Source organism: Tiliqua scincoides, chromosome 4 (assembly GCF_035046505.1).
Source record: "Tiliqua scincoides isolate rTilSci1 chromosome 4, rTilSci1.hap2, whole genome shotgun sequence".
Taxonomy (NCBI): domain Eukaryota; kingdom Metazoa; phylum Chordata; class Lepidosauria; order Squamata; family Scincidae; genus Tiliqua; species Tiliqua scincoides.
This window is the reverse complement of record NC_089824.1, coordinates 149,657,156-149,671,792: the sequence shown is the minus strand read 5'-3', so window position 1 is coordinate 149,671,792 and position 14,637 is coordinate 149,657,156. Positions and strand designations below refer to the sequence as shown.

Here is a 14,637-nt window from a genome sequence, read left to right as displayed (position 1 = left end):
GATTCACACACAGTTTATCTGTGGATCACAGCTGTGGTCCAAATTCTGTCTATTAAGGAAAATTCTGTCTATTAAGGAAAATACATACCTGAACAAATATCACAGCTCAGAATCTAGGGGGAATTAATCAGTCCTATTTTAATTGATTAACATGCTAAGTGATCAAGAAGAATGCCTGAACAGTGCCTGTTGCTGATTAAGGGTCCAATCCTATCTAATTTTCCAGTGCCGGTGCAGCCGTACCAATGGGGCACGCGCTGCATCATGTGGTGGGGAGGCAGTCACAGAGACCTCCTCAAGGTATGGGAAAATGTGTTCCCTTACCTTGGGACTACATTGGGGCTGCACTGGCGCTGGAAAGTTGGTTAGGATCGGGCCATAAAACAGTTTATTCATATAACAGTGAGGGCCCCTGAGAGTTTGAGAAAAGGGACAGAAATAGAGTCAAAGGCATATCATTCAATAAGTTATCACTGGCTTCTCAGTAAGAAGGAAATTCCTTCCTCCTCAGAAAGGGTACCCTTCAAGATAATGGGCAAAAGTTCATAAATTGGTACAGTACTTGTACAGTACAAATCTGATTTGTTAGCACTATTGATTTGTTAGTATTTGTTCATTGCCAAATATAAGAAGCAATGTGAAGAAATTCTTTGCAAGCTATATAGTTAAAATGCTTTCTAAAATGAGGCAATACTGTACATTAAACTTTTTTTCTTTGAAAAGAACAGGTGACAAATGAGCAATACTGCATATTGAGCTTGTTTGCAAATGCTTGTATTTTCTGATGAAAAATTGCCTAGAATTTTCCAGTTGATTTTCTTTTTTCTTTCTTCCTACATCTCAACAGGTCTGTTGCTAAATTCTAAACTGCTGCCTTGGTCGAAACTCTCATGTTGCATTCTGAACATTATTACTGAATCTGTGGTCTTCTTCTTGACTGTGGAGCATGGAGACTGTATAAAGCAGGGGTGCCTAAACCCCAGCCTGGAGACCACTTGCAGCCCTTGGGGACTCCCAATCTGGCCCCACAGGGAGCCCCCAGTCTTCAATGAGACTTTGGCCCTCTGGAGACTTGTTGGAGCCCATGCTGGTCCAACACAACTGCTCTCAGTGTGAGGGCGACTGTTCAACCTTTTGCGTGAGCTGTGGGATGGGGGCTCCCTCCACTGCTTGCTGTTTCATGTCTGTGATACAGCAGTGACAGAGATGGAAAGGCTGGCCTTGCTTTGTGCAGGGTCTTTTATAGGCCTTGAACTATTGTAAGATCTTCATTTATTCATACAGGTTCCATCTCTAATATATTCATTTATGTAAAATTATTCAAATTTGAAATGTAAATTAACTCCTTCCCCAACACAGTGTCAGAGAGATGATGTGGCCCTCCTGCCAAAACGTTTGGACACCCTTGGTATATAGGGTGGGCCTGGGCAGTGTGGCCCAGGTGTGTGTAAGCTGTTTAGTGGTGTGTTTAAGCTGTATGTAGGTCCAATCCTTTCCAACTTTCCAGCACTGAGCAGCAGCAATGCAGTCCTGAGGTAAGGGAACAAACATTCCCTTACCTTGAGGAGGCCCCTGTGACTGCCCCTACCACCACACAATGCAGTACACACCATGTTGGCATGGCTAAATCAGTGCTGGAAAATGGATAGGACTGGGCCCTGCGTTTTTTGGAATACATCTAGAACAGGGGTGGGCAAACGTTCAACTTTAGGGAACTGAGACCTTTAACAATTGTATAGAAGAGGCCATCTTCCAGTTGTCAAGCTGCACCTGCTGAAATTCTCTCTCCTACACAATTGTTAAAGGTCCAGGATCCCTAAAGTTGAAAGTTTGCAAACCCCTGATCTAGAATAATAAGGGGATGCGGTCTGCAAACTTTTGGTATGTGTGTCAAAAGGGTAGCATTACTGTATGGGTAACAAGAGTAGAGGCATATATTTACTAATTTGGCTGGGACAGAAGGGTCCTGACAGAGCAGATGGAAGGATGAGTGAGAGTACTAGTCTTATTTTGGTGGCTGAAATACATATCTAACAAATTTCAGCTAGACAGCTTATGCTTTTCTTCAAAAATGCTCATTGATGTGGTGCTGGGAGTGGGATGAAGTGGTAGGGAGGAAAGGAGAAAATCCTGTGCGTGACCCCCCCCCCAAATGGGCAGTCTATCAGAAACCAAATTTCTGTTAAATAAGTTGTATGTGTGTAACTGCTCAACCAAACAAATATGTAAACATGTTGATGGAGAAACAGAACATTCCTATTCAGCTAAATAATATTCTTCTGGTTTTACGTTCTGGCTGATGTCGCATTTTCAAAAAAAGGGGGAGGGTCATGTCTAGGTCCTCTTCCAAACTCCTTGCTCCTCCACCATATTTCCTATACACATGATCTCCTACCAATATTTTGCAGCTCTACAAGGAAAAAAAAGTAGAGATTTTTAGAAAAGTAAAGATCCCTGCTGTGTAAAGTACGTACCACCCTGGAAGTAAATTTCACTGAAACCCACTGAACTTACTTCCAAGTAAAAACTAGTTAGATGACTTCTGCAAAGCTTTGCATTTCAGTCAGTTTCATTAGCGGCCAGTAGATGGACCTGCTTGTTGGAACTTTCTTGACAGCGCTCTGTGCTTGTTTCTAACCCATGTTTTGTAAGAGAAAGAGAACATCAGAACATGTCTGAGGAAGAATTCTTCCTGCCAAAGTGGTTCAAGATGCATGATTGTAATCACACTGAGGTTAGTGGAGATGCGCTGCTGCTGTGGATTCCCTTCTCCACGCTCTGTACCTGCAGGGTCCCCTCCCAACGCTCTGTGCAACACATTATGAAACAGTCTCTCCAGTCCCCATGTTAAAAATCACACGTTTCCAAATTACTCCTACATTCCAGCGTATCCATCCAGTCCTATGGCAAGGTGGGTGGAGACCCGTTGGATGCAGCCTGCCCTCAGTGGGTTGCTGGAACACGTAGTCCAATGGAAGAGCAGAGCTTAGGAAGGAGCCCCCGAGAACCATATAAAGCAGGACTACAAATCCCAAAACTCCTTGTTCTCCAGGGGGGCGGGTTTCACTGGGCTGTTGTCTACAACTGGTATTTCTTTGCCCTCCTGGTGTGGAGGAGTTGCTGCTGCTGCTGCTGCTGCTGCTGCTGCGTGCAATCGGGCTCAGTAATTGAGAACAGCAGTTCCCATCTGCAAAGAGGTTCGTTCCCTTAAAGGCGCAGGAGAAACTGCAAGGAGAGGGCTACAGGATGGCCACAGTCCATTTCTGATGGGGCAAGGACAGCTGGAGAACATGGAAAGCGATCAGTTGGAGATTTTTGTGCTTTAAACGCCATTTTGGGGTTTATTTTCTTTTTTGGGATTTTTTTTTTTTTTTGCTTTTCTAAGGCTGCAAAGAAGTGGTGAGTTGACTTTCTCTTCCTCCCCCCCAGCTGTTGCAAACAGAGCGTGTGTGCTTGTGGCCAGTGTATTTGTTAAGGCAAAAGAACGTGGAGCTTCTTTCCCTTTCTAGGATCGGTCACCAAAAGTTTTCTGGGAGTTGTCTCTAGTGAACCGACGAATAGTGAATAGGCTTCGTTGGCAGCCTAATCCTAGGCTTGCCTACTCAAAAGTAAGTTTCATTGAGCTCAGTGCGGCTTACTCCCAGGAAAGTGTGTGTAGGATTGCAGCCTTAGAGCCCAATCCTATCCACACTTTCCTGGGAGTAAGCCCCATAGACTCTAATGGGACTTACTTCTGAGTAGACATGCATAGAATTGCGATCTTAGCAGACGGAAGGTTTGAAAGTGCTCTGGTGGTACGAGAACCAGAGGGGGATGTTCTCACTGGTTTCCACGCTAGTGGAGGATCGGACACTTCCTAGGTCCGAGACTACAGTGTATCTTGCAATGGTTACTGTTCAGAGGTATTTCGGAAGAGGTGCCCACGTGCCAAAGAGAGAGGAAGGAAAGTGTGTGGCTGGCTGGCTGGCTGGCACCGTTTAAACTTTGTGTTGCTGCCTCTTCTTGTGTGCCTGGGCAAAGGATCTTGCCAGATTGGGCAGGAAAGATCAGGAAGAGACAAACCACCATTCATTGTTTCTTCCCCCCTCCCTCCCCGCCTTACTGGGAGGATTTCTTTAGCTCTCAAGGGACAAAACTTTTACTCGATCTCCACTGCCAGTAATTAGAAGCGGCGTGGAGCCTGCTATGGGGTCTGGAGCATGGGATCCCCATCATGCCCTATGGAGCTCTGAGTGAAAGGGAGAGTCAGGAAGACTGAGCAGATCTTTGGGATTGCCTGATAAAATGGAGAGTGATGATGTGGGCTGGGCCTGTTTGGCAGGTCTGAGTGGATGCAGGGATTTTTGACAGTGGCTTTTTGGTCTTCTTTTCAGAGAGATCACAATGGCTTCCAAGCTTCTACGAGCTGTTGTCCTGGGTCCCCCAGGGTCCGGGAAAGGAACGGTGTGTGAGAGGATCGCCAAGAGCTTCGGCCTCCAGCATCTGTCCAGCGGGCAGTTCTTAAGGGAGAACATTCGGGCGAACAGCGGTAAGTGGGGCAAAAGAGATGAGCAAGTCCCTCGCTGCTCTTGAGATCCAGCAAATGCTTCAGAGCATGCCAAGGGGTATTTGGAACAGATTGATTGCAGGTGATGCCTTCCGGGGCTTCCTGAGATTGTGTTCCTGCATGGATTTGTGCAAAACAACTCTGCATCTCTAGCTTTTCTAGGAAAAGAACAGATTGACGCATGTGTGCTTGTACATGCGATCTTTCACAATCTGGAGCTGCAATCTTCCAACATATTACTTGCAATTGCAATTAATTGCAGTACTTTCAATTAACCTACTTCAAGACTACTTCAAGATTTGGCATTGCTGCTTGAGTTTCACGTTGTTACATAGACTCTTGCCCCCCCCCCCCAAAAAAAGCAGTGTTAGGCAAGATGAGAGTTGATTAAGCTACAGGGTGTTCTCTTCCTGCTGATGAAAGCACTGATGAAACAGTCGGGAACTTCAAAGCCACTAGTTTGGTATACTGTTTTCTTTCTGCTCCTCTCCTGTGTGCCTCCTGGGGAACTGTTGCATTAGGGACTGTTGTGCACTTTTAATGGAAAGTAATGACTTGTATTTGTAATACGACCTTGTGGGAGAGGTGTTTCTGAAAGTCTCTTCCCCCCCCCCAGCAATAAATTTTGTTAGTCTGCAACACTTTCTAAGCTCTTTGGATCCCAGCCACATGCAGTCATCTTACCCTAGGTGTGCCCTTTGGTTTTCCTGACATGCATGCTTGATTTTCCATTGTTACTGTTTGACTAGCTAGAATTCTGTAAAACTTTGGTGAAGATGACACTGCAAAGTGTGGTTGGACAAAGTAAAATGATATGCTGCAGGGCTAACTAAGGCCCAAATCCTAACCAACTTTCCAACTCTGACATAGCTTCGCCAATGGGGCATGTACTGCATTCTGCTGTTGGGTGTCGTCATGGAGGCCTCCTCAAGGTAAGGGAATGTTTGTTCCCTTACCTTGGATCTGCAATGCCCTTACCTCACTGCTGGAAAGTTGGCTAGGATTGCACCCTAAATATGACAATTTTCTCATGGACTGTAGCCAGTAGCGTAGCTAATGATTGTGTAGCCCAGTGCCAAGCTCAAAATGTTGCCCCGGAAGTGATGTCACAACCAGAAGTGCCATCACGCCCGGGCTTTTTAAAAAGTGAAAATTGGGAGAAACCCACCTCCTCCCCCTAGCAGTTCACCACCCACTTGCTCTGTTGCCTCTCCCTAGTCAGTGGCAAAGCTAAGGCATCAATCTGCTACCTGGGGTCAAAAAAGATTTATAGCCCCCCTCAGACAAAATCAAATTTAATTAAGTAAATAAAGAGTGTTCCCCTGATTGGTTCGAGACACTGTGCTGAAATGAAGAGAGATGGTTATTCTCCTCCTGCTAAATATAAGAGGGGCACCACTTAAAACAGTGCCTTTTTACCCAGTTAGCGGGGGTAACTATATTATGTTGCATGGAAATGAGAGCTGACTCATATTAACATTGATTTCATGCTGTATCATAACGGGTCATTGCAACATGTTAATAACATAATGACATGTCACTGGCTCTCAGAACAATCAATCTCATAGATCTCAAATCCACTTTTTGTTCCATAAGTCTGTTTTGTTTTCATTTTCTGGTTAGTTGGCCATAACTTTTGACAGCATACAGATATTCCACTGCAGTTTGTTTCATTGCATTCTGCACTAAATTACCTTTCCAATGATATATAACATGACGGTATTATTCATACATACCAAGATTTTCACAGTTTTGGTCATTAGTGTCAAGCTCAGCTTGTTGCCCCCCCAAAAGCTTGATACCCGGTGCAACTGCCACCCCTTGTACTCCCTTAGTTACGCCACTGACTGTAGCATTACCATGTGTGTGTTGCACAGATCATTAGGCAGCCATTATACAGAGCCTGATCCTATGCTTTGATGTTCAGAACATAGAATCAGGCACTGACAGTTTGCCCCATGTCCTCTGCTCTGGAGCAATGAAAGCCATGAAGCATGTACACTTCAAAAAGGAAGCCCTGACCTGGCACAGGAACACCCTTGAAAGCAGTGTTTTAAAGAGCAAGCAGTTGCTTTGTTTCTGGCATCTTCATAGCAGGCCTGTAGCTTCTGATGCTGGTATCAGTTGCACTAGGGAGGTGCGAGCTGCACCAGATGACATTGTGGGGTTAGGAGCTACCACATCATGCCATACACCACTGGATGCGGACTGGCCAGCAGAGTGCAGTGCAAAAAAACAGATTTGAAATAACTCCTTTTGTTCAAAAGTTATGGCAAAAAAACCAGAAGGAAAAAATGCATGGAGCCCTATGGAAAGTGAGCCGTATTGTGCATTTATTTGTGTGTAGGTGTACTTGCCATAGTCCATTGGAAAGGGCAGGCTGAGCGGAATCCAATGACTCCAGAATGGTCCTGATCCAGTGAATGCAGCCCCCCCAAAACACCCAAGAAGCTCCCCCCTCCCAGCTGCGAGTCTGAGCCCGAAACAAAAACACATGACTGTGTTTACTCACAAGTAGGAGGACATGCCTTAGTTGAGGCAGGCTGAGAGGCCCCAAGGACATCAGAATGGTCCTCTTCCAATGAGTGCAGTCCCCAAAAACACCAGAGAGGGAGGTTCCTCCCTTCCAGCTGCCTCCCTCCCAGTCTATGGAACCCTATGGAAAGCAAAGCAGCCTCACAGTCACATTTACTCATGAGTAGGCAGATGGGCCTTGGCTGGTGGTCAGGCCAAGCAAAGGGGAATGTGAGAACACCAGAAGGGTCCTGATCCGATGGAGCTGCTCCAGAAGGCAGCCTCCCCCACAAATTAAAAAAAAAGAGGCTTGAATGGTAAGAGGAAAGTTTTCTATTTTGCACTTGTGAAGCCAGGTGGGTCTTTATTTTGATGTGGCTGAAATAGAAGAACTTTAAACTGGGCACTTGGAGGGCTGAAGAGCTCACTGATTCTCTTTTGGGGGGTTGTTATTGCAGGCAGACTACAGAGTAAGCTCCCTTGACCACTATGGAATTTACTTCAAAGTAGACTTGCATAGGCTTGGGCTCACAGGCTGCAATCCTACCCACACTTTCCTGAGAGTAAGCCCCATTGACCACAATAGGACTTGCTTCAGAGTAGATTCACTTGGTGGAAGAGGACTGGCTCCCACTTATTTAATTATTTTATTTTAATTTAATTATTTATAATTTATTTTAATTTGTCACTTCTGGCCATGACATCACTTCCAATGGGTCCTGGACAGGTTGTCATTCTAAAAAGTGGGTCCCAGTGCTAAAAGTTTGAGAACTGCTGCAATAAGGTGTTAGTAAGTTGACAGGGGTGTGTGTGACTCTACAAGTTTTCAAAATCGCTAAAATCAGAATTTGGAGGAATAAGACCATCGTGTTATATATCAATCAATGCGTAATTTCATGCAGAAAGCAATGAAACAAACCACATTGAAATATCTGTGTTCTAACAAAAGGTACAGCCAAAAAACCAGTGGGGGTGGGGCGATGGTACATCACTACGCCCACCTGGGGCATTGCCCACCCCACTACATGGGATGACGCGCAGGCCTCCCTCACTGGGTGACGCAAATCCTAGTGACACCATTTTTTGGGAGCCCTTTCTGGAGCTAGCTTGCCTTGTACATGGTCCAGTATAATTGCATTGCAGCAGTTACAGTAGAGGATGAAGTTCTGGCTGTGAAACTCTTGCGTGTGGCCTAGAAGAAAGCTGAAATTTGAAACCAACTTAAAACAGATGGTCTGAGTTGTTCTATGCTACACTTTATACCAGTGTTTCTAAACTGGTGGTACAGGTATCACCAGTGGTACTTGTGGTGGTACTCACAGGAGTACCACCCTTGCCACCCAGCAAGGATACTTGCCCGGATACTTGCCACCCAGCAACATGACACAACAAGCAGCTGTTGGAGGCTCTGCTTTTTTCCACGCTTGAAAAAGCCCTTCCTTCTACCCTGAGTCTGTTACTGATGTTTGTCATATTGCATCTGGTCTTCCAACCCAGAAGTAACTGGCAATGATGTAATTGCCAGATACTTCCCCTGGTACTTTGAATAGGTGGACCATTTGAAGTGGTATGGTAGAGGACAAACCTTGAGAAGCACTGCTGTATACCATATTCCTTATTGATGGTTACCACAAGGGCTGCAATTTAAATATAAAACTCCTCTCTGTTGCTATGTCATTATTAAGTGAAATCCATGATAAATCAGTCCTGAAACCAACTGTCAGCTTTGTTTTGGAGTAATATATTGTACATGCTGTCTCTTGCCTGTATCATGCACAGTACTTCTACACAAGTGAAAATGTGCCAAAGAGACAGTGGTGTAAATATTTCTGCCAGCTGATTGGCAATCAACAGGATAAATTCTGAACAGTATTATGCATTTAGTATAAAGAACTTGGACCAAAATAGTTGCAGATAGCTATTGCGATCAACATAGTGTTTTGAATTGACCTGTCTTCCTGTTTCATGGAAGGTACTGTAATATCAGAATCAACAAAAGCCTACAACAAAAGACAGCTCAAATGTACTATGGAGTTTCAGCTCTGACATGTTGTAAAGCTGTAAAGAGTGTTAAATTGCACAGATTTTCTCAGTGGGGAAATAGAGTGGGAGCAGCAGGTAAAGGGACATTACCCACTGAACATCAGAATAATATATGTAACCTGCATATACATGCAAGTTTATGGTGTTCATCTATTTATACTGGAGAGTGAATGGCAAGTAGTGATTTAGCAATTTATGTAAAGCATCTCTCTACTACCCTTCTCTTAGGCAGGACAAACATGAATTTGAATCCATTAAGTCTGGTTAAAGTGGGGTAGATAGTGATGTATGCCTTTTGGATTTTGGCTACCAGATCTATAGCATGATCCAACCAAAGTTAACAATTTTAGGGTCCCAATTTTTGTGTGTTTAATCTTTCACTGGTGCTGTAGCCCTATGCACTCTTATCTGGGAGTAAGTCTAACTAAGTACAGTCAGACTAACTCTTGAATAGACATGGTATAGACTGAATTGAGTGAAATGTAAACCTGGGCTGTGGAACCTAAAAATGCTAAAGGCTACAAACCTAAGCACATTTACTAGGGTGTAAGCTCCATTGGCCACAACGGGATTTACATAGAATTGTGCCACGCATTGCCTGGATAAGAGCCATAATGTTTTCAGAGGCAATTTGTTCATAACTTCACTTTAGGGGTATGGATGTTTTTCAAAATAATTAAAGTAAGAGACTTCCTTTGTGAGTTGCTGAAACTCACAACTTTCTCATTTTCAGTTTTTTATGATGGTGCAGTGAAAACTGTTGGACTTGTTTAATCCTTTAACAAATGATAAACAAATGATAAGTTTAATAGAATGTTAAAAAGTACTCTTCTATTTTCTAAACATAAAAGTGTACAGTTACTGGCACTTCCTATAATGGAATAGTAGTTATTTTATTAGCTCAATAAGAAGTCCAAGGTGGCTTACAACTGTAACTTACAACTTACAAACAATAGGAAAAAAATGCATTACAATCAACCACTAACACAGCAAACCAGAAATAGAATCACATACAAACATTTCAAAAAAGTAACAGGGAAAATGGCAAAGAACCAATGAACAAAACCCAGCAAAGCAGCACTGGTTTAGACTTTACTGATCCAGTAAAGGCTTGTTGGAACAAAAAAAATATTAAGATCTTTATGGCACTTGAACAGGGAAGGAAAGTGTTCATTGTCTACAGCAGGGAATAATACTAAAACAATATTCCTATCCAAAATTTATCTGCTAAGTATTGGGGGGGGAGCAGCATTGTTTTTCCTTTGAAATCCAGTGGGACCCAAAAATGCTTAACTTTAGCTGGATTGTGCCACAGCTCCATGGGCAAAAATATTTGCATGTCTCAAGGAAACATGTTGCTATACAACCTGATTGTGAGAAGCCAGTTGTGGTACATTTCTGCAGAAAAGTACTACTTTTCAGTCTCTATGTTGATCTTACCCAAACAGCAACTTGTCACTTTCTTACTGAACATAGTTGCAGCTGTTAGTGTGCATGGATGCCATTGTTTAAATGGGTATATGCTGGTGTTTCTGTGAAGCAGGCAATCTGAAACTCATTTCAGTGAAGAAACGAATTTGGAGTATCTCTGGCTTTTTTCAAAAGTCACAGCCATGGTTTTTTTGAAGGATGAAAATATTCTGTCCTCTTACACAGGAATTGCAGTATTGCCCAAAGCAAAGATAGAAAGCTATGAACCTGAATGTAAAAAAGTAGCATTGCAGAACATAAACAGCAATAAGCAGATAATATTTTATCATTTTTAAAAATCTTAGTAAAGAAAAATAATCAGATTTCAAGCAGTGTAACCTTTTCTTTATATATATACTTTAATTATAAATACTGTAAAACTATACAAACTTTCAAATGTTCAGTAATAAATCATGTCTTGAATTTCAGAGATCTAATTGCTTCAGGAAGTAAACTTTATGCTTCGTAATTAAAATAAGATGTTGCAGAAAAAAAATTGTACACAGTCTAGATCAATGTGTTATGGCAGCATTTTAAGGAGAGTTTTGGAAAATTTAGGACACATTTTTAAGATACCTGTGGATGTGCATACTGCGCTAAGGTTCTTTTAGAACAGCTCGCTCAGGATGGTGCAACACTAGAGTAACTAGAGTAGGAAAGATTATCTGCATCTTCTAAAAATTGTGGATAGTAGTGAACTCTATAAAGTCCTGTCATATTAAATTGTATAGGTAAGTGATACTGTTATCTGAAAATGAGCTTGTCAGTCTCTTAGATGTTTGGTCTATGTCAAAGACATTCAAAGCAGACAGTGATTGGTTTCAAGAATGGCCAATCAAAGAAGGCATTGTTTGATGAACCAGGAGAAGAGCAAAGTAACCCAGAAGGGAGTAGGCATACAGGACCTGCCTCAGAATAGTTCCCTCTTCTGTATTTGTGGTGGAGGAAAATAAGCAGAGCAGGACCCAGCAACATATGGAAACACAAGTGCCTGGAGTCATTGGTCCATCTTGATGTATTCGGTGGTCCTGAACTAGTTTTGGCTTCATTGGCTTCAAATTCTTTGCTCCATGCAGAAGGATAAAAAGGGATTGGGGATGGCTGGGAACATTGTCAATTTTTTTCAAGTATTTTTGATCCGTGGATAACTGAAACCATGGAAACCAAGTCTGTGAATATGTGGGAGGGTGGCTACTGTGCTAGTGGAATTTTGTGGTATTCCACTTTTCTACCGATTGCTATATACTGTATTATTGATGAGTGGGTAGCTTACTGATTGTCATTTTTCTGAGGGATAATCAGAAGAGAAGACTTTGGGTTTTACTAAAAGTTCTTTGTCCTACAAACATCACTAGAACAGGTCTGCCTGCAGTATTCATCATGCATTCATTATCCCCGTTACCTGTTTGAATACTTGTTGGATGTATTGGTACAGGTAATTTTCATTTTACAAGGCTGTGCTAGATAACTTTGTCATTTCTTCCAGCCTCTTCAATTTGGTGTTGTCTGGAATAGTATGTGGATTGAAATGCCCCACAGCCATGCAGTGGCACTAGTGTTATGGTGGAGATGTTGTCATCTATAGCCTCCAGCTATGCGGTTAAGCTCCAGAGTTCCGTTTGTTCAGTTGCAAAGGGGTGGGAATGTTTGCCTAACTTTGTGGTTGAGAGCTAGAAATGATCCATGGCATTTACAAGAGATATATTGCAAGCATTTGAGAGGCAATTATTTAGCTCTTGGTTATCTGACTCCTCCTTTGACTTTGGCCCACTAAGTAATGACAAAGCACTGTGTGGCATCCCTACTAGTTCATTTGCTGATGAGAGCTGTCTCTGCAAATGGAAGTTTCCTCCATGAATGGAAGGAGCATTCTGCTCATGGAAGGGGTCCAAGCGCTTGTTAGGATGGCACCCATGATTGATGTGCTCCTTTAATAAGAAGGTTGGGTACTGTCCTCCAATTTACACAAGATCCTATTTAAGAATGTTAAATTTAATGCTACTGGTTTTTTTAAATTGTGAATTAAAATGTCTTGGTGAAAACTCTTATGAAAAAGTTAATCATAACTCTGATGTTTTGGCTTCTGTGTGCTTATTTAATGTTACATAAGGATGAAATGCCATTGGATTTCATTGCATTTGTTTGTTAAAATTCAGCATGAGAAGTGAGTGTTCTCATTCAACAAGAATGAAGTCTACTTTTATTATTGGTCTCTTGTTGCTGTTGCATTCATACAAAGTGAAATACTGTATTCGTGTAATATTGGAGTCGCTGCAGTACTTTGCTTTTTCTCAGTGGTCATTTTTATCCAACATGTTGGGAAGCACAAGCACTAGAGTGAATTCTGTCAGTTCTCAGTATTTAAGATGAAACAGAAGTGCTATTCACACAGAGTTACTATAGAAAAGACTGGGTAACCAGAGCTGTCTACAAAAGTTTCTATCCATTTTGCCTTCAGAGCCAAGAGGAACAGCTATTTTTAAAGGACCTTAGTCTAAACACACTGAGACTCTTTTAAATCTGGAACAGGAAATAATAACATGTTAAAGTTGCAGGATGAGGGGGGTAAGGGCACAAGGATAATCCTACTTGGCTAAAAGAACTGAATGACCCAGAAAAAGAATTCTTAATGAAAAGACTTGATTGCACCATTGTGTCAGCTATTATAACATAAAATCACACACAAAACAAGTCTATCTGTGAGCCGCAAATAATGAACACACAATCCAATTTCAAACTAAGCAGTTTGGAGTGAAGCATATTGTGCTTAGATGACAAAAATATTGTGAAACAAAGTAAGCAAATTTCTTTGTTCAAGTGGCATCCACTCATAACACACACCCAGTGAGCTGGTTTTTTTTTTCATTTTGCTCTCTGCCACAACTCCAAGTTCTCTTCCTGACTTATCATGCATAGCAAAGCCAATTCTTTGCTTCCAAGTGCGTCACTTTACACTTCTTGACATTGAACTGGATTTGTCACTTGGTTGCTCATTCATCCAGTTTGGAAATGTGCAAACTTTACAATTTGCTTTTTTTTTTGTTATTACCCTGAATAGTTTGGTGTCATCTGCAAACTTGGCCACCTTGCTGTTTGCCTAACTCCAGATAACGTATGAACAAATTAATAAACCCTGATCCCATTACAGTTCCTTGAGGGGAATCCACTTCTTTCTTCCTCCACTGTGAAAATTATCTATTTCCTACTCTCAGTCTCCTGTTCTTTGCCTAGTTGCCAAGTCATAAAAGTGCTAACAGCCCAATCCTGAGCTGCCTGGCATGCGGGGCTGCAGTGGTGCAAAAATGGCTGCTGCTGCATCTTGAGTGCAATCCAGGCAGTGCTGGCAGCTCCTTGGGAGAAGGGGACTTTTGTCCACCATCCCCTGGGTAAGGCGAGTGGCCCTGCAATGTGGCTACTCAATTCTACAGTGACCCAAGTGTTGTTGTAGAATCAAGAGCCTCCATGTTGGACCAATGGCCTGACACAGAGGCTCAGGATCTGGTGGACCATAGCTCTAGTGGTCCCACCTCCTTCCCACCCTGCCCCCCAGCACATCTCCTCCCTGCCCTCTCTCCACCCTCTCCCTGCCCTGGAACACCTCCTCCCTGTCTCCCCCCACACCCAATCTACCTTTCCACTGTCCAGTGATCTGTGTGACTGAGGAGTGGCGGAGCAGCGATGGTCCACTGGTGCTAGCCCAGCACCAGCTGGTGCTGAGCTAGCACTAGTGCTGGACCAGCACTGAGGGCTGTGTACATTCCTTACGGCATGTTTGCGACAGTGTGCACCAGCAGTAAGCCGGTGCACACTGTATAGAATTGGACCTTTAATCTTTTTATTCCATGACTGCTACATTTACTCAAGAGTCTTTGGTGAGAGACTTTGTCAAAAGAATTTTGAAAGTCATGATATATGGTGTCAACTGAATTAGCACCGTCCACATGCCTGTTAACCACTTGTCATCTTCTTGTGACCCTCTTCCCCCAAAGGGGTAGGTCCAACTTATAGGGGTCTGCGAATGACATCTTATCCTCTCCTCACAAAGCCATGAGTCATGCTTTCAT

General features: G+C 42.9%; 1 protein-coding gene across 1 annotated transcript in view; it reads left to right on the top strand.

Moving 5' to 3' along the window:
- Positions 1-3,162: 3,162 nt before the first annotated feature.
- The window catches only part of AK4 (adenylate kinase 4), a 35,986-nt gene continuing 24,511 nt past the window's right edge, over positions 3,163-14,637 (top strand). Inside the window, exons 1-2 of the mRNA XM_066624021.1 lie at positions 3,163-3,399; positions 4,374-4,528. Of these exons, the coding sequence (XP_066480118.1) occupies positions 4,384-4,528 (145 nt within the window). The 5' untranslated portion in view covers positions 3,163-3,399; positions 4,374-4,383. The remainder of the gene's footprint in view (positions 3,400-4,373; positions 4,529-14,637) is intronic.